Source organism: Pristis pectinata, chromosome 10, assembly GCF_009764475.1.
Source record: "Pristis pectinata isolate sPriPec2 chromosome 10, sPriPec2.1.pri, whole genome shotgun sequence".
NCBI lineage: Eukaryota > Metazoa > Chordata > Chondrichthyes > Rhinopristiformes > Pristidae > Pristis > Pristis pectinata.
This window is the reverse complement of record NC_067414.1, coordinates 50,836,679-50,856,607: the sequence shown is the minus strand read 5'-3', so window position 1 is coordinate 50,856,607 and position 19,929 is coordinate 50,836,679. Positions and strand designations below refer to the sequence as shown.

At 38.2% G+C, this 19,929-nt stretch overlaps 1 protein-coding gene across 6 annotated transcripts in view; it reads right to left on the bottom strand.

Annotated features, from left to right (window-relative positions):
• The window catches only part of l3mbtl3 (L3MBTL histone methyl-lysine binding protein 3), a 102,710-nt gene that overhangs the window by 49,006 nt on the left and 33,775 nt on the right, over positions 1-19,929 (bottom strand). For all 6 annotated transcript variants that reach the window (XM_052024434.1, XM_052024429.1, XM_052024433.1 and 3 more), the window contains 7 exons: positions 15,625-15,760; positions 12,833-12,924; positions 10,726-10,877; positions 6,710-6,786; positions 3,821-3,906; positions 2,463-2,573; positions 503-617 (listed from right to left, as the gene is read on the bottom strand). In XM_052024434.1, the coding sequence (XP_051880394.1) occupies positions 503-617; positions 2,463-2,573; positions 3,821-3,906; positions 6,710-6,786; positions 10,726-10,877; positions 12,833-12,924; positions 15,625-15,760 (769 nt within the window). The remainder of the gene's footprint in view (positions 1-502; positions 618-2,462; positions 2,574-3,820; positions 3,907-6,709; positions 6,787-10,725; positions 10,878-12,832; positions 12,925-15,624; positions 15,761-19,929) is intronic.

The following is a 19,929-nucleotide window of genomic DNA, read 5'->3' as shown; positions in this document are numbered from 1 at the left end:
TCAGGACTTCTCTTTGGAAGTCTGCACTTCCTACCTGGGATCTGCTGATAGGAATCCCACTGTGAAGGCCTCCATCATTTAAAAATAAGTCAGGTACTGATGTTATCACTGGGCTATGACTTTTGAATATTAATGACATCTTGTCTGTGTTTGCAAGAGCCAGTCAGCGCAGACTGTGTTCTGCACTTCCCCCAAGTGTTGGAATTTTATTGAAGTTATTGTTTAAAAAGACAATACAAGTGAAATGGAGGCTTTTGAACATTCTATACATTTTCATCTGGACATCTCATGTAAGACTAACCAAAGGGTCACTAGCATAGTCTGTATAAAAATATATGAAAACAAATTTAAAGAACTTCACTGGCGCAAACAGTAGTTGGGCAGATGACAGCTGTATTGATTAACAAACAGTTGTATTTGAAGGAAAATCATTACTTCTCCAAGCTTCTACTAATAAGATGAATGTGATCCTTACACGGAAGATTTAATAGATGGAACTTACTGATAGGTGGTTGAAGAGGGTGACCAGTTTTAGCACACCAGCCTGCAGGGTGGATATCAGCACTGTCAGCATCAATCCAGTAATCATAATCATGGTTCCATCCATCAAAATGTATCTAGATAAACAAGTTTACAATCATATTGAAACACTACATAATAGCAAAAGCTAAATTTTTGCCAAACACAGTATTTTTTTCAGCTCCATGTTCATCTGAAGTACCAATTTATGTCAAACTGTCAAAAGTTTTAAATTTGGTAATGAAATAATCTTTCATATCCTTTTTACATTTGTTATTGTATCACCAACATCATTGGATGGGTTTGTTATTTCACTGGTCATGTTGCAAGTGTATTCTTTCACTCACTAATGCTTTTGTTTTTTCTGGGTCCAAACCCTCCACATCAGCCCCTGGATATCATCCAAAGTCCCCATACAGGAGTCTTTTACCCCCCCTTCCTTCTTTCCAAATTATTTTCCTTTGAAAGACTTTGTTTGCTCTCAAAGTTCATTGGAGTTATGTAGAAGGAAGAGTATAGGTTCTAATCAAAGGTGATTGATCGGAAACAGAATCAGGTTTATTATCACTGACACGTCGTGAAATTTGTTGTTTTGCGGCAGCAGTACAGTGCAAGCTAATACAGTCTGACCTGCCAAGTACCTCCAGCATCTGATTTTATTTCAGTAGAAAGAGAGACATTGACTACTTCACTTCAGTCTCTTCCATTTCTATCAGATATTAAGCAGTAGAATGTGGATGTTTTCCAATTGTTAACAAAGCACAGAAAAAAAAAAGTTTTCCATTTGCTTCAAAGGTAACACTTCTTTGAAATAACTTTCAGTACCCATCACCCCTGGTTTTCCCTGTTTGTAAGGGAAGGCGGCATACGTTTAAATCATGGCTTGAGTGAACAGCCATCATTTAGACAGCTTAAGTACCATGAATGAACCCTTGGAAATAGTGCACATTGCACATGCTTAGAATGTTTAATCCATCGTCAGTTAAAAGTGCTGTTTTTGGGGGGGGGGGGGGGGGGGGTGGAGGAGAAAGAGTAAACATCTTAAATTCAACCCAGCTTTGTTTTAAAAACACGTAAATAGAACTTGTATTGTTGACGCAAGTGACAATTCAATGGATATACAGGTCCTCCACAATGTTAAGGCAGGGATCTGTTCCTGAGAACTGTTCATAACCCAAATAATTTGCAAGTCAGAAATGCAACCATGGATCGAGTTTCCACACAGCAGCAGATGCCTGCAGCAGCCAGTAAAAACATCCCACTGGTCTCCCAAATGCTCATTCGTATGTTGGGGAGGACTGTATTTGATGATGCTGAATTCAACAGAAAATATTTTTAAAACATTTTGGAAATTACAAGTTTTAACCATTTATAAATGAAAAATCTAAGCATTAAAAATAACAGTAACATCTAATACCCAGATGCCATCCCTAAAAGGAACCAGTTAACCAGATACTTTAATTTGAAAGACAACATGAACTTAAACCGAGCAAAAACTGACCTTAGAAGTTTGACAAAAGATGTTAATTATTTTTCTTATAGATATAAGATTTTGAATAAGATACAAATAGATATTGAACCAAATTGCACTGAGGACTAGGCAGATATACTTCATTGAATCTACGATGTTTGCTTCTTAATTAATACTTTACACCCTTATTCATATGCTTTGTTTCTAAAATCCCAATGCACGTTATGATATAAACTGAACGAAAAACTGACTAAAGGGAAAGTGAAAATCAGCGACTAAATTTAAGTTGACTTCAGCTGTGTTCAATGTACTTGCTAGGAGATATGACCTTACCAAAAATGCCAGCTGCCTGGATAATCCATTGGACCAACTGAACCAACTTTTTAAAGTCATGCAATTAGAAGAATGATTGAAACAACAGTATATTTCAGCCACAATTAAATCAAGGCAAACACCTTCTGAAACAACCCACCATTACTCGGTGATCATCTGTGTCTATGACTGATGCGACTCTGATAAGCATTGGATTCCGTTTGTCAACGACCTCAAATTTCATGTTTGGTAGAAATCCATGCGCAGGCCGCTGAAACAAAACAGAGAAACAAAGACTTATTTAGATATACTTTTCATATATAACCTTCACAAAATCTGATGGCTAGATCACAGTACACGAATTCCAATTTTAACCTCAAACTGGAAATTTGAAGAGGTAATTTAAAATATAAAATTGAATTTAACAACAGCATTCAAAGTAAAATTCTATTGCATGGAACAAAGTTTATGTATGCTACTTGAATCCAGTCACTGAATTAGATCACGAACTCACTACATCAATCTCAAAATTCACTAATTGTTTCCAAGTCCTCTGTGCACAAAAGACTTGAACACACAAAGGTGAACAGGCAAATGCAGTGGCATCAATAGCACACAATGCTCATCAGAACTTAATTTCCATGAAATTCACTGATACAGGTCATTCATCCAGAGGCAGATTGCATCAACAAATGCAACGTCTATTTGGTAAAATTTAAAGGGGGACTGACTGTATAGGTTCTAATTCTGTGGAATCCAGCACTGGTTATCTGCTGCAGGTAGGTGCTCTTCAAGTTAAAAACATACCCTTCAATGCAGCTCTCCCTCAGGCTACCACATTCTCCCCTCCAAACTCAATACCTCCTCCCATCTTCACATCTCCATCTTGATCCTTTCCCATCCACCCACAACTCTGACATTACCCCTGGCAGTTAATCATGACCCAACCTTTGATGTCCCAATTTTCCATCCTCCCCCCTCCAAATGACTGACATCCTGAGACCAACCTGCCAGCAAACCATAGATCTAGATAATATCATTTTCTGCTTGCTGTGAAATGAGAGTGGAGGAAAAGCTTTTGAGCCCATTAAACTTGCAAGCCTCACTCTATTGCACACATCATCTTGAGCTTTGTGTGCAATGCAGTATTGAAGCACAAAACACATTTTGGCCCATCATGCATCATCCATTTAACTCATCCTTTCCTGGCACGAAAGACTTTCTGAACCACCATATTTTATTATACGAATAAAACTTCTATGAATTAGCATTATACAAGATTAATTTTAGCTCATGCTAATACTGTTTTTTATGTTTAGATCAGCCTCTGCAATGAGTTTCAGACAGTGGGCAAAATATAATCAAAATGCAATAAACACTACAGAATTAAATTTGGCATTGATTTTTTACAGGACCAAAATATACAGAGTAGCCCAAAGATATTTCATTTGTCATAATTTGATGTTAATGTATTAAATTCAATTTGGATCATTACTGATTTATTTCGGCATTACTTACAGATTTAAAAGCCCGTGCAGGTGCAGGAAGAGAGTTTGTTTCTTCTAAGTACTTCTCCCATGAAAAGTGTTTAGGATCATGATAATCTAAATAAATTAAATCAACATTTCATGAGCAATCCGAAGTCATTTCTTTAAGTTTTTCCAGTTCTACAATTGAGCTTCACAGTATCGGGACAAGCAAGCAGTTTCAATTTGCAGCTCTTCCAATACAACAAACATATGCATTACACTGTTGAAATACCATAAGTAAACTATTTTGTTTGGGTTACAATATGCTTAAACTTCTATTTTTTTTAATATATTAAAATCTTATTCACCTGCTCCTCTATTTTCCACTTTCAAATGTACGTTGTGAATGTGTAATCTGAATGGGAAAAAATTGATACGAGGAAACGAGCTGCTGAATACCATTTGTTTTAGTATTTTAAAGTGCAGATCTCTAAGGCAACTGTTTTAAAATGCTTCATGTTATCTGAGCCAATTCATTTTTACTTGAAGGTGAATGCACCAAATTTCAAAGCTGCTGCCTAAATTCACCATTTACCAGATACTGATGATGATAACAGCATTTAATCATTAACAATCTCTGCTTCTTTCAAGATCAAAAATCCCAAGAGGTTCTATAGCTATATTAAAAGGGTGGCAAGGGAGAGGGTAGGTTCCCTTAGAGATCAGCAGGGCCACCCATGTCTTGAGCTGCAGGAAATAGGTGGGAATTTTAGCAAATATTTCTCCTCGGTATTTACTGAGGAGAAAATAGTGGTTGCTCAATAGATAAGGAAAACCAGTGGAGATGTTTTGGAGAACATTCATATCACCAGGGAGGAGGTATCTGCAGCCTTACAGCACACTAAGATGGATAAATCCCCAGGGCCTGACCGAGTGCATCGTCAGACTTTGTGGGAGGCCAGAGGAGAAACTGCGGAGGCCCTTGCGGAGATTTTTACTTCATCGTTAGCTACTGGTGAAGTTTCTGAAGACTAGCAAGTAGCTAATGTTGTTCCATTGTTTAAAAAGGGCAGCAAGGACAAGCCAGGGAACTACAGACCCATCAGCCTGACATCTGTAGTGGGGAAGTTACTGGAGGGAATTCTGAGCGACAGGATCTACCAGCATTTAGAGAGACTGATTAGGAGGAAGCAGCATGGATTTGTGCGTGGGAAGTTGTGCGAGATGAACTTTTTAGAGTTTTCATGAAGAGGTAACCAAAAAGGTAGATGAGGGTAGGGCAGTGCACGTTGTCCAATTGGACTTTATCAAGGCCTTCAACAAGATCCCACATGGTAGGCTGGTCTGGAAGGTTAGGTCCCATGGAATCCAGGAAGAGCTAGTTAGATGCATTCAAAATTGGCTCAGAGATAGGAAGCAGAAGGTGGTTGAAGGTTGTTTCTCGGAATGGAGGCCAGTGACTAGTGGTGTGCCGCAGGGTTCCATGTTGGGACCCTTGTTATTCGTTATTTATATAAATGATTTGGATGCAAACGTACAAGGCTTGATCAGTAGGTTTGCGGATGGTGATAGTGGAGAAGGTTATCGCAGATTACAGGGGGATCTTGATCAGTTAGGGAAGTGGGCAGAGGAGTGGCAAATGGATTTCAATACAGCTACATGTGAGGTGATGCATTTTGGAAAGTCAAACCTGTGTAGGACTTGTACTGTGAATGCTAGGGCACTAGGGAGTGTAATGGAACAGAGGGGCCTAGGAGTAGCGGCATCACAGGTAGACAGGGTGGTGAAAAAGGCGTTTAGCATGCTGGCCTTCAACAGTCAGGGCATTGAGTATAGGAGTTGGGACATTATGTTGCAGTTGTACAAGTCATTGGCGAGGCCGCACTTGGAGTACTGTATACAGTTTTGGTCACTTTGTTATAGGAAAGATCTGGTAAAACTAGAAAGAGTGGAGAAAAGATTTACAAGGATGTTGCCAGGATTAGAAGGCCTGAGTTTTAGGGGAAGGTTGGCCAGGCTAGGTCTTTATTCCTTGCAACACAGGAGAATGAGAGGTAGCCTCGTAGACGTTTATAAAATCATGCGGGGCATAGGTGAGGTAGATGGTAGCAGTCTTTTCCTCAGGGTAGTGGAGTCCAAAACTAGGGGGCACTGATTTAGGGTTAGAGGGGAAAGATTTAAAAAGGGACTTGAGGGGCAACTTTTTCCACACAGAGGGTGGTGAGTATACGGAACGAACTGCCAGAGGAAATGGTTGAGGCAAGTACAATAGTATCATTTAAGAAGCACTTGGATGGGTACATGCAGAGGCGGGGCTTTGAGGGATGTGGGCTGAATACAGGAAATTGGGAATAGCTGTGTGGGCACTGTGGTCGGCATGGACCTCTTAGACTAAAGGGCCCGTATCTCTGCTTTATGACTCTATAACATACAACGTTTTTAAAAATTAAAATACATGCATTTTTCAGATGTTTTGCAAATTTCCCAATATGAGATATTTGTTGGAGAATTTGAGATTACCTGTCTATTACTCTCTCTATTTCTGACACACCGACAATACTTGACAACTAAATACAAACAACTAAATGCAGACCACGTCAAGGCAATACTCTGAATATACATCACAATTCAGTGACAAAGAAAGTCCAACTTTAGCATAATTTTGACTGGTGATAGGCCAATTTTTTTTAAAAGATTTGAAATAAAAATCACGTTTTTGCTCTGCACAAAAGAAATTTGTTCACACATTGTGAACTTGGGCATGGGTCACTTAAGTCCAGGAAGATTTTCTATTAATTAGTATTTATGGATGGGAATTCCTAATTGTTTGACCTTTACATATCTTTCTGATGTGCAAAGCTCCATGTCAAAACAACAAGGTCACAAAATCTACTCCACATAACTTTTCCAAATAAATCAAGATCTTGAGGGCATTCACCTGGAGGGGTTGTAAGGATTTTCCCGTGCTGCTGGCACCATCCAACTGGGTGAATGTACGGACTAGTGGCATCACACCTGAAAAATAAACAGTTCATCGTACCCAAGTGAAGACACATTATTGCCACAAATGCAGGACTATTAATCACCATCATGTTCATATTTAACCAGAAACTACATACTAACTTGCTACATTTTTCAACATTTTCATAACATACCACAATTTACTAAACAAAAACTCTGCATACCTCCTCCTTTTAGGGATTTTAACCAAACAATTCAATGTTGATTGTGTTTACAATCAGCAGTCAGCACAGGCAGTAATTGGGTTAGATGGAGCAAACCCACAACAGTGATTCCTTACAGCTAAGCAAAAGCAGCCCACTGATTTTAAATTATATCATGTTAAAAAGGCAAAGTGTTTCCATTGGACCATTCAAATATATTGGGATTTGATAACAGTGCTATTAAAATTGCAATTACTTTTCTTTTAATTTCACAATTAATCACAAGATTTTTTTTTACTCCTTTGACAGCACTAGTAAATATCAAATTTTAACTCCTGGTCCATGATCCTAATAGTAATACAAGTGTTAAAGACCCAGCTTGTGTTCAAATGAGATTGCCTCCATACATTCACTGAAATTAGTGGGAATGAGAGAGGGACTCCAAGAATTTCTGTGATAAAATTGTCAGCATCGTTTCTGTGTGGTATGCAGTTCAATTTCAATGGAAAAAGAATCATTTGAAAAGGAACATTGTGGACATAATACAGGTTCCACAAAGCTCAATTTTTCTTCTGTCCTCTATGCTCTTAACAAGGCCACAGGCAATGACACCCAATAGCCTTGCAATAGCCTGCACTTGCCCCTCCCTATTACCCAGACAAGACTAAAACCGACTTTCTTCACAGAAAAGGCCTTTCATTGTGCAACACCTATCACGTAGCATGTCATCTTGTGAGCTACTGAATTCTGCAGCACCCTCACAGTGTTCATTGGTTTGCTGTGAACCACACTATTAAAATGCCTCTAAATGTGCTTTTCAATTTTTAGACCAACAGATATTTAGTTTGTGCAATAATGAAGGAAAATGAAATAACCAAAAAGTTATTTTTGTGGACATTATGGATATCAACCACAGGGACAAGACCACATTACATTGCTGAAACCATCAGATCTGGGACCAAGTTGCAAGGTCCCCCTCTGAAAACCCCAGAATATACTTTGCACATGGGCTACCTTTAAAGATGATCAAGAGAAAGGTTAGTTTCAAGTGTAGACTGTATCACAGACAACAATCACCTAAAAAAAAGTGGATTACACATTGATGTGCTAAAGTGCAGCAGCATCTGTGCTATGAGAAACAGTAACATTTCAGTGCCTACAACACTGATGCTGCCTGACCTGCTGAACGTCAGCATTTTCCACTTTTATTTCAGATTTCCAGCATTTGCTGTTGTATTTTTTGATTTTCAATCAGAGTCATATAGGCCCTTCAGCCCACCGACTCCATGCTAACCATTTATTCATGAACACCTTTTTATTCTCCCTATATTCCCATCAATCCCCCCCCCCAAGATTCTACCACTCACCTACACATTAGAGACTACTTAAAGTGGCCTATTAACCCTTCCAACTTGCACATCTTTGGGAAGTGGGTGGAAATTGGAGCAGCCAGAGGAAACCCACACAATCACAAAGAAAACGTTCAGACTCCATGACAACAGTGGATGTGGTTAGGATTCAACCCAGGTCACTGGAACTGCAAGGCAGTGGCTCTGCTAGCTGTGTTACATTTTATTTCACAGAGAGTTGCGGACTACCTGTTTCTTTCTCGGTTGGGAATAAGAAACTAAAAATGGCATGAGAGTCTCCAAATATAGTTGCATGACCTCTGCTCAAGTTGTCAGGAAAAGACCCAAGGACTAAGAACGTCAGGATCCCAATTCAATTCAAAGCCATTTGCTAACCCTCCTGCCAAACTTGTGAACAGCATGTGTCAAAGGGTCCATGATAATTCTTTACTTTAGGCATTACCTCCAGTTAGTAAATGTGAAGGCATCTCCCTGCCACTCAAATAGAAACTCATTTATTTTATGAGAATAATTGAGAATATACTTTGCCAAGAATCTTGTTTGCACTAGAGATTTGCTCTCCAGGTATGAAAGGAGCACTGTGCTTCATGAAAGGTGTGCACTACTAGCAAGGAGCAGTTATTTATTCTAAACAGATGGCCTCTACTAGTCTTATAATGTTTACATGCAACATAAAAATAGTTGCTAACACTGAAAATATTGGAACTGGTTTGTGAGGGAGATCAAGCCAAAATTAACTTTGGGCTGTTGAAACAGGACTCTTGCCATCAATATTTCTTTCCATCAGTATTTTACTCGCAGCAGTTATTTGACTAATCATTTACACTGAGCTGGTTGATCAGGTTTCACTCAGTATTTGCGCAGGCACTTCCAACGGGCTCATAAGATATTTGCTTCTGACCTGTCACTGACCAGGAAGTTTTAAAGCATTTAAGTAGCTCTCAAGAAATAAGTAATAGAACTTCCACAGGGGTTCTTTTAATATCCCCAGTGGAAACTCAGCAAAGACACCAGAAAAAAAGACATAATGGCCATGCATGTTCTTCAGGGCTTCTGCTGATCTTCTTCAAAAGGATTTGGAGAATCCTTGAAAGTATCCATGTGTCCAGAATTCTTACTTTATTTGTAATCATGGAACCAGGCACCAATTCTTTTTTTAAAAAAAAAGTTCTTAAAAAAAAAAGAAACTGGGGCAAACTAAAGTGGCAATAAATAAACCATATCAATAAATTACATATTTTCAACTAATAAATGCCATTATTGCAAAACTTAGCTTATTGCAAAACCCAGAAAAGTGTGAAGTGATACACTTTGGAAGATCGAATTCGAAGGCAGAATACAAGGTTAATGGCAGGGCTCTTAGCAGTGTGGAGGAACAGAGGGATCTTGGGGTCCACGACCATAGATCCCTCAAGGTTGCCGCGCAGATCGAGAGGGTTGTTAAGAAGGTGTATGGTGTATTAGCCTTCATTAGCCAGGGTATTGAGTTCAAGAGCCGTGAGGTAATGTTGCAGCTCTATAGAACTCTGGTTAGACCACACTTGGAGTATTGTGGGCAGTTCTAGTCACCTCATTATAGGAAGGATGTGGAAGCTTTAGAGACGGTGCAGAGGAGATTTACCAGGATGCTGCCTGGATTGGAAAGCATGTCTTATGAGGATCGTTGAGTGAGCTCAAGCTTTTCTCTTTGGAGAGATGGAGGATGAGAGGTGACTTGATAGAGGTGTACAAGATGATAAGATGCATAGAGTGGACAGTAGGAGACTTTTTCCCAGGGTGAAAATGGCTAATACAAGGGAGCATAATTTTAAGGTGATTGGAGGAAGGTACAAGGGGGATGTCGGAGGTAAGTTGTTTTTTTGTTGTACACAGAGTGGTGGGTGCGTGGAACGCACTGCCGGCAGAGGTTGTGGGTGCAGATACATTAGGGATATTTAAGAGACTCTTAGATAGCCACATGAATGACAGAAAGATGGAGGGCTAGGTGGAAGAGAAGGGTTAGATAGATATTAGAGCAGGATAAAATGTCACCACAACATCATGGGTTGAAGGGCCTGTACTGTGCTGTAATGTTCTATGTTCAAAAAGGGTGCACCTCTAGTCATCACAGGATTTTAAACTCACGAGAAAACTAACTATTTTATGCATGGAGTGATCGACTGTTGGAATGGTCCTCAAGATTACTTGCCTCCTTCACGCGCCAAATAAGAGTGGAGGAATCAATCTTTAAAAACATTTCTGAACAGATCAGCTGTGAACATGCAAATACCTTTCCTGTGGTACTTTAAGTCAAATGATACGATTGAATAAAACTAGAGTTCTATTGCCCTCTTGTGGTTAGAACAAATTTGATCTCTTTTTTAAAAAAAGAGATTCACAAAGCATATACAAAAAAAAGTATGAAAGTACAACTTCCTCACCAGTAGTCATAACTTTCATCCCAGTTGTCAAAATGCACCAGGAAACGATTATCAACCATATCGGATACTGTTGCCACACAAATAAATTCTGGATTCTTTTTATCGACAGCTTCCAGTTTCATACCTAATCGAAAGCCCAACGGTGTAATTGTCTAAAATGAATAGATTTAAAAATATTTTTATTTTACCTACAACAATGCACCATACATTTCTTTCATCATTGCAACAAAACCAAAGATGTTATAAGTTACTGAAATTTTTCCACTCAGCTGGATAATAGTTTGGCGAGGTCACAGCTCACAAAACCTAGCTACATTTTCCATTTGACGATTTATCTGTCCTAGGATTACATTTATAATTGCCAAACTATTTTAGTGTATTAATCAAACAATAAAATAAGAATAAGTAAACAGACATTTGTATTCTTTAAAACTGAATATCTGAGTACATAAGTAAAATGCTGAGGTAGAAGGGAAATAAGTAAGTGCATTTTACATTATAATGACAGGGATACAATATATTCTTTGCTGTAAACAGACCAGGTAGTGTTCTACCTGTCATTCCATTCAAACAGCAGTTTCACTATATCCGGAGATTCCTTTTGAGGAACTATAATTTTCAGACAGTAAATTATAGCATTTCAAGGCAAGTCCACCACTTGATTGGAGAAGTCACAACATTTTTCAAATAACAAAATGGGAGTACCAATATTTAGCAAGACGGGGTAAAGAGATGGCAATCAATGACTTCACTTAATTTCAAATCTTAGCTGCATTACACAAGGCTTTTAAAAAGTGTGGCTTCCTATAAGAAACTGAAAGTCAATGGTTAGTCAACACCATAGTGTCACCACAAAAGTGTCACCACATATCACATAATAGTCAACGATAAGGACTGTCATTCAATTGTCAGATGAGAACAAAATCAGGCTAAGTGAAAAAATCCATTCCAAAATACAAATGTATCGGTAAAGGGCATACAAAGTATATAGGAACTAAAATAACTTCTTCCAGAATATTTCTGCTGCAATGATAAAAGTGGGTGGGATCTAGGCTTGGACCAGCTACTGGTCTTGAAAGGGAACTCGCCTTCACTACGGTAAGAAGTGGAACCACAACCTATCCTATATTAGTAGCAGGTTCTCCTGACAACTTAATTTCTCATATCTTGAACTTCAGGTGTATCTTTATGAGATAGCTGAATAGGGTATAACTTCTTGCCCAAAGACCAAACTGTGTAATATAGTTTAAACCCACAATCACCTAAAGCTGCTGTAAATATACAGGTGTACAAATTCTGAAACCCTTAAAAGGTTTAATGGAAGAAAGATGAATTTGCATGAAAAAAATTAAGTAGCAAAAATAGATGGGTGATACGGGTGGCCATTAATGAGCATCAAACATTGGCTATGAAACTTATCTAACTTTTTTCAAAACTTAAATGTCTAAATAATTTCACTTTGAAAGTATCTTGTTATATTCTTGTATTGTATATAAAATATAAATTCATTTATTACTTAATTTTATGAAACTCATTGTTGACTTCTTTCCCTCTTAAATACATTTTCTTTATTTCTGAAAGTAGAAGGCATTTTTAAAAGGAAAAGAAGTTAGGAGACTTCTGTCGGGATAGAAACAGTTAACATTTTAGTTTAATGGTTCATGTTCTTGAAGATTATATTGATTGCTATACCAGGACACCCAATCAAACCCAATGAGGTAGTACCCATCCCAGCTGCAGTTGCTGGCCTGTGAGCTACCACTTCCGTTTGTCTGCCAGGTGATGCTTGGGGTTTTGTTCTGATGCAATTCTCTGATGCAAGGTATGAGTTCCATCAATTAAGATCACCCAGGCCTCCACATGCCAGGAGTCCCCGAAAGTGGCCCACACCCAATTCGGGTATTACAAGCACTGTAACACTTCCCCACAATCCCATCTCCACCAGCCTGTTAAAACTGGGGCTAGGGTACCTAAAATTCAATTTTTGATTCACAAGTAATATCATTCCTCCTAGTGGTAGCTGCATATTTCACAAATAATACTATGGCAGTTGTGGACATCCCATCAGATTTCAAATCACTGTGTTGAAAAGCTTGCTACTCCTTACCGTGTTTTGGTTTTCAAACAGAGACTTGGGCACAGCTTGAGCCTTGCACATCTTCAGGTATAATGGCCAGTTAAACTCATCTTCTCTGTAGCCTGGAGCAGATAACACTCAATTTTGCATATACTCATATGCACCAAAACCATCAAAAGATCCCAAGAGGGGCTTGTTGCACAAAAAAAAAGACAACTTTAGTGCTTGTCCTGATGCCAGTTTGCTGCTGCCAAAACTTGATTTCAAATAGGGATTTCAAAAAGACATGTCAAAATCTACTTTGTAATTTGGCCACAGACAGCATATTATGTTAGTAAAGCTATATGGTAGCAAGGCATGATCCAGTGGCATAGGGATAAGATCAAAAAGCTCCTAGACATTCTTTGGTATGCAAAGGAGATTTGGAGGAAAAGTGTATGCATTTCTATTTAATGCAGTGCAGAATTGTAATTTAAAGAGTTAAGTAGGCTGGGATGTTTCAAAATTTTCTAAGATTACAAGTTATTTTTTTAAACTCAATTTAAAACTAAAATATACTAAATATTTTTGACAGAAAAGTTACAATTCAATGTGAAGATAACATTATGAGCACATGCATCTTCAGCATCTACATTGGATGTACTAGACAAGCTGCCTACTGAACTCCATTGTCATTTCGGCAAAGACAATGAGGGGCAAGGGAATGGTTCCCATTGTGGCTATGAGTTCATAGAAAATAACCAGTGACTGGCATATAAGGTAGCCTGTTTAACTTTATGAATCATTGTCATTCTTGTGAAAACTGAAAAAAAATCTATCAAAATTTCCACAAATGGTGTCAATGTCACTTCATAAGCATTGAATGCAGATGTTATCTTAAAAATGCTCATCTAACAATACAATTATTATTTATTACAAACTGTGCATGTTAGTGTACAAGTGTAACATTTTATTACTTAAAAATAAGAACCTGCATAATCTAGTCAGCAATATTTAACCTGCACTTGCTAAGGCAATAAATCTTAAGTTATTGCACTTTCATTCCTGATGCTGATTAGAATAAGTATGCTTTTTGTACCGATTTGTAAAAAATATTTTGTTTTAATCCAACAAGGAGATGCAAGTACCTAAATAAAATGGTCTATTTCCAATGTGTTTCCTATGTTTCATCTAAATTTTATTGAACATAGAACATTACAGGCCCTTCGGCCCATGACGTTGTGCCAACATTTTATCCTGCTCTAATATCCATCTAACCATTCCCTCCCACATAGCCCTCCATTTCTTTATCATTCACGTGTCTATCTAAGAGTCTCTTAAATGTCCCTCCTTCTGTTTCCTGGTGCGAGGAATGGTTTATTAAATGACTTATTCAAAGTACTTCCACAGAAAACTATTTATCAGTCCTCGAATGGAAACTTGCCAATTTCAGTTTCCTGTTATTTAACCAAATTTCGAAAGCAATTTATTTCATTTGGCAATGGACATTTTTCAAAACAAGCATCTAATGAACTGATTTTGTTCACAGCCAAAACATCGACAAGTTCACAAAAAGGAAATTCACCTAAGATAGGACTTTCTTCCATTTCCTAATTACATATCAAACCAGGTGCAGCAAAAACACTTACTCATTTCACGATCACAAAAAATGAAAAGAAATTCAATTTTGTCACAAAATTCCATTAGTGAGTTCCTCTAATTTTTCTGTTAAAATTGAACAAGAAGTTCAAAATACCTTTATAAATGTCTTGGTGACTTTAACCTTCCAGTGCAGCTGGAGGAGGGCTGGATGTTTAAAATAAAAAGTGGAAATCCAATTGCACTAGCTCTCCAAAATATAAATAAGAGAAACCCGAGGGTCTTTAGCCCAAAACATTAATTCTGTTTCTCTTCCCACAGATGTTGCCTGATCTGTTGGGTGCTTATAACATTTTCTGTTTTTATTTCTGATTTCCAGCATCTGAGGTCTTTTTTGACTTTCACACATCAAATCTCCTTCCACTAGAGGGCATGAGATGGGTCAATCAATATATTTTTTTAAAAAAGATGTTACGCTTCCAGTTTAACTCAACTGTTAATTTTAAATGAACCCAAGCTGAATTTCTCATGCCTTGGGAAATTTGCCTGCTGAATAGAAGCGCAAATTGCTAGGAATATTGCATCAGTGTGCTTACAACACTACTTGTCAAACAGAAAGAGCAGGAGTATCTGCACTGAACGGACCCATCAGAATTACATGTTTGAACCAATCCCATATTAAGCTAATCCCTCCTTCTCTTCAATGAGCACTTGATGATTTATTTCCTTCTGCTCCCATACACTTGTCAGACTTTGCTCTGCTCCCCAGCTGCTTATCTCTTCAAAATTCAGCCAGATAATCAATCCAGCTTACTGCATTCATGAACAAAGAGGCCATAAATGATAAACACAAAGCATTTGCATAGAAGTACTCAAATCAAAAATGGAGTATAGTTTTAACGTTATGAAAATGCTTCCCTATCTGGGATCGGATAGTGTTGATGAACTCGGTGCTCTTTTCCTGTCCCATTAGGTTCAAAACATTCACAGGGCTTAAGTCCAAAACATGGTAGCAAGGAAAATCATAAATTTGTGGTTCATCAGGATTTTTTTTTGGCATTCTTTACCACCCCTGAGATATCCAGTTAAACTTCAAAAGAGAACATGATGCAACTGTTTAAAAGATATTTTGCAGCATTTTTTAAGTGATTAAAGACAGTGATTCCCCATCATTGACGGTAATACTTGATAACCATTTAATAAAGACTTGAAAATGATTCACACAAGTCACGTCTGAAACTTACCTCTGGGAGGATTAAGCTTATGTCCAGTTTTCTCACACCATCCCACAGGGTGAATGTCTGGTGAGTCTGCATTTACCCAGAAGTCATAGCAATCAGGGTATTTGTCAAAGTGGAGCCTTATTCTGTAGCCACACACCTGAGAAGTCAGATTATTTGTAGATCACACATTAAACATTTCAAAATATCCACCATTTAAACTATTTTAACTCTTAAACTGAAAAGACACCATGTAAGTGAAGAGAAATATTACACAATCAAGGGAGTGGTTAAAGGAGGTGAAAGGAATGTGGAATGGAGTTTCTAGATCCATGAAGACTCTTATTTTTGCCCTTACTTAGCAAAATTTGATCAAAACAGTCAGGTATCCTTGAATCTGCAACACCCATATTGATACCATATGACATCATACACCATGAAACCAAAGTATGGCCATGTGATACACTGCTTGGCACTAATGACCAACAGAAATCAGAGAAAAGTAGCAATGTGAGAAGGAGTCATATCTGCAGATTCAAAAATCTCTGAAGGTATACATGGAGTGATGCAAATGCCTCCAATCCCAGATTTTGAAATAGTGCCTGGAGAAAAAGTGACAAATCAGATTCCTACTCCTCCGTACTTTCAGCAATGCAACAGCTTAACTGATATTTCAGCTTGAAAATCTAACAAAAAGCAACAGCAGAAAAAAAATGTGAAATAAATATCTTGCGTCTCTGCTTTTCAGCCTTGTGGAAGATGAGGGGAAGCTGGAGGCATGAGAGGCCAATTTGGCTTCTGAAATGTGGCTTCCAATCTACCACAGTGAACAGAACCCATGAGTGGAAACATATTTGTATGTTTGCATACACTGTCCCACCTGACAAATTCTGGTTCTCATCACCCACTTCACAATATTATCATCTTGTCCTTTCTCTTTAACTTCCTAAATTTTCCCTCACCTGAACCATCCCACTGCTCCAAGTCCACAATATTTAATTTGAAATCTCATTTACGGCTCTAGTTATTTAATTCACTAGGATACTGGCCCCAGCCCAATTGAAGTGAAGCCTGTCCAACTGAGACAGCTCCATCTTTCCCCCATACTGGTGTTGAAAACAATTCATCCCTCACCATTCTTTGAGCCACTGATTTTATTTTTTGTTCTTATTTATCTTATGCCAATTTGCACTTGGCTATTCAACATAGCCTATCACGCCAGTGTCAACCATGATGCCGATTTAAACTAATCCCATCTACCTTCACATGATCCATATCCCCCTACTCCCTGCCTGTTCACGTGCCTATGTAAATGCCTCAAACATTGCTGTCATATCTGTTTCCACCACCTCCCCGGCAGCACGTTCCAGATACCTACCACTCTGTTTTTAAAAAAAAAATTGCCTTGTATATCTCCTTTAAACTTTCCCCCTCTTACCTTAAAGCGATGCTCTCTAGCATTTGACATTTCCACCCTGGGAAACAACTATCTACTCTATCTGTGCCTTTCAGAATTTTATACACTTCTTTCAGGTCACCCCTCAGCTACAGAGGGAGTTTGGACAAACTGGGATTGTTTTTTCCTGGAGTGTTGCAGGCTAATATTCTCCAAAGGAAGAGCTGTAATGTGGCAACCAGAACTGCACATAATATTCCAAAATGTGGCCTAACCAAAGTTTTACACAGCTGCAACAGGACTTCCCAACTTTTATACTCAATGCCCTGACCATTGACGGCAAGCATGCAATACAAATACTATTAACTGTGTTGCCACTTTTGGGAACTATAGATGCACCCCAAGATCCTCTGTACATCAATGCCCCCAAGGGTCATGCCATTTACCATAAACTCTCCTTTTACAAAGTGCAACACCCCACTTGTTCAGATTAAACTCCATCTGCCATTTTTCCACACATATTTCCGAATGATCTATATCCTGCTGCATTTCATTCTAATTACAGTAGTATCTCATCTTAGCAAAAGCTCTATGCAACAAAATTCCTGAAATTCTGAAAGCTTCCTTTTCCAACCCAAGTTGCTGCCTGCTTTTGTTTAAGGGAACCTATGCTGTCCTGCAACAGTCATGTCATCTAACTAATTGAACAGCCAATGAAATTGAAAAGTTCTGACAGATGATAAACCAGGAAGTCAAAAAGCTCTAATTTTTATAACTTATCACACACTTTACAGAGAGTGAAATAAGGATTGGGATTTATAGATGGATTAAAATAGTTGAAAAAACTATATCAAATTTTGAAATTATGCTGAGGGATTAAACTCCAAATATAGCAAAATATTTTTCAGAAGAGGGGTTGTTCAGCCATAAATTCTGACTTATTGTACTGCTAAAAGTTCAGCTAAACGTCAATTAAAAGACATGACATTCAGTTTTTTTACTTTAATAGTACATAATAGGTTGAAGTTCATATCAATTCACCAGGAAATTAAAAAATGGAATTAAATGACAAACAGCAAGTACAACCAGTGACTGATAATCTCACATCCAATAGCAATGAAAGTTCCATCACCACCCACCCAAAGCCAACCTTCTCCATTTTACACTAACTGCTGTGCAACAATTCACCCTATGCTGGAAGCAATCCCAAAGAATTTCTAGATTACTGCATTTAACTGCTCATGAGTGCATCTCAGTCTGATTTCCTTCATCATAATGATAATTGCTAATGGCACACCATTATCTTCATTGCAAATTCTAAACCAATATGTTTCAATAAAGCTTCTTGCAATAGTTACACACATGTATTATAATTAAAAATGCTGCCCTTTTCTTCAAATAGCTATTTATTACATGAGGCAGGCTGATGAACTCTAAGGTCTGAGCCCCAAAATCAATCAAATGCTTACAATAGCTGACACTCTAGAGGGAGGACATCAGCAGCAGTTTGCCATGCCACCCACATTCAGGTGTGATCTGCAAGGGTGTGGTTACAAAGAATGAAAGTTTTTAAATATGTGAATAGCAGACATCAACCTAATTAATGGAAGTGTCTCTCCTTTCAGACACCAAAGATCATTCAACATTTCCAATTGAGCTTGGACCCGAAACCAACACTCTCAATGAAAGAAACACATCAAGTTAGATTGGCACTGCAAAGATTATGATGAAATTCTCAAACCAAAAATAAGCCCTTCATATAAAGACAAAGAGCTTTTAGAGTTGCATTGTGTTTCTTTAAATACTTCCTTTTTGTAAATGCTTAGATATCTGACTGAAAGCAGATTGCAATCTTGAGCCACATAGAATTTCCACTGCATTAAAGGACAACAAAAACAGGTCCAAGTTTGATTAAATTATATTCAGACAGAATTCATTTGGGCTTGATCTTGTAACCAAAATTTCACAGGTATTCAATGTTTTTTTCCCCAATACACAAAGCCTGGAAATTTGATTTCACCCATTTCTGGCGAACTAAATTAATGTTAGCCCAACACCAAAGAAGACATCAGCAAAAGAAAACTTTGCAAAATTGAGACATTCTTGCTTTAGGAAAACATTGCAATTTTTACCCATGCTAAAATGTGCTTTACACATACTACCGCTTGCAAGGAAGACATTTGTGCACTAATCTATGGAAAGCAGGTCAAACTGTGAGAGGGGGGGTTATGAAGAGGAAGAAATTTATCTGGGAGCAGTGGCTTAACAGTGCATGGACTTCCTGAAGACCAGCCCCCGACCCTGCCCACCATGGAGAAGGAGCCCCCCATGATCATCAGCAGCGTTGGATTACAGGTCAAGGAATCTGATCTGCTGTAATCAGTTCACAGAAGCCTTGATCTGAGGACTGCCACAACAAAATTACATAGAAATAAAAATTACAAGGAATGATTTTCAACACATAGAATTGATATCCATGGGGATGGGATCAGGAGACTGGTATGTGGAGAAAGGGTGGCAGCACATGAAGTCACAGAGTTTTCATTACTTCCACTGTACCTCTATGTAAATTATGTGGGGCATTAATCGTGACCTTTTGATCCAATTTCTGACATTAAGTAACTAATACAAGCTGTGCTCATTGATGATGTTACAACATACGAAAAACACGATAGGAAGATAACATCCGAGTTAGGGTGAATTGCAGCAGGAAGAGCCTAGTCCAATTTAATTTAGTCCAATACAAGTGAGTATGGGTCAAAGAAACATGCAAACACTGGTGAATACCGCTATGACAACAGAGCCCCTTCCAGGTGCTATTTGTGACAGGTCACAGTTTGATAACTACTGAGGTGACAACTTTATAAGGCATAATCCCAAATGTGTGAAAAAGGCCAGGAAGATCACCACAAAGTGTTACTATCTGCTAGATG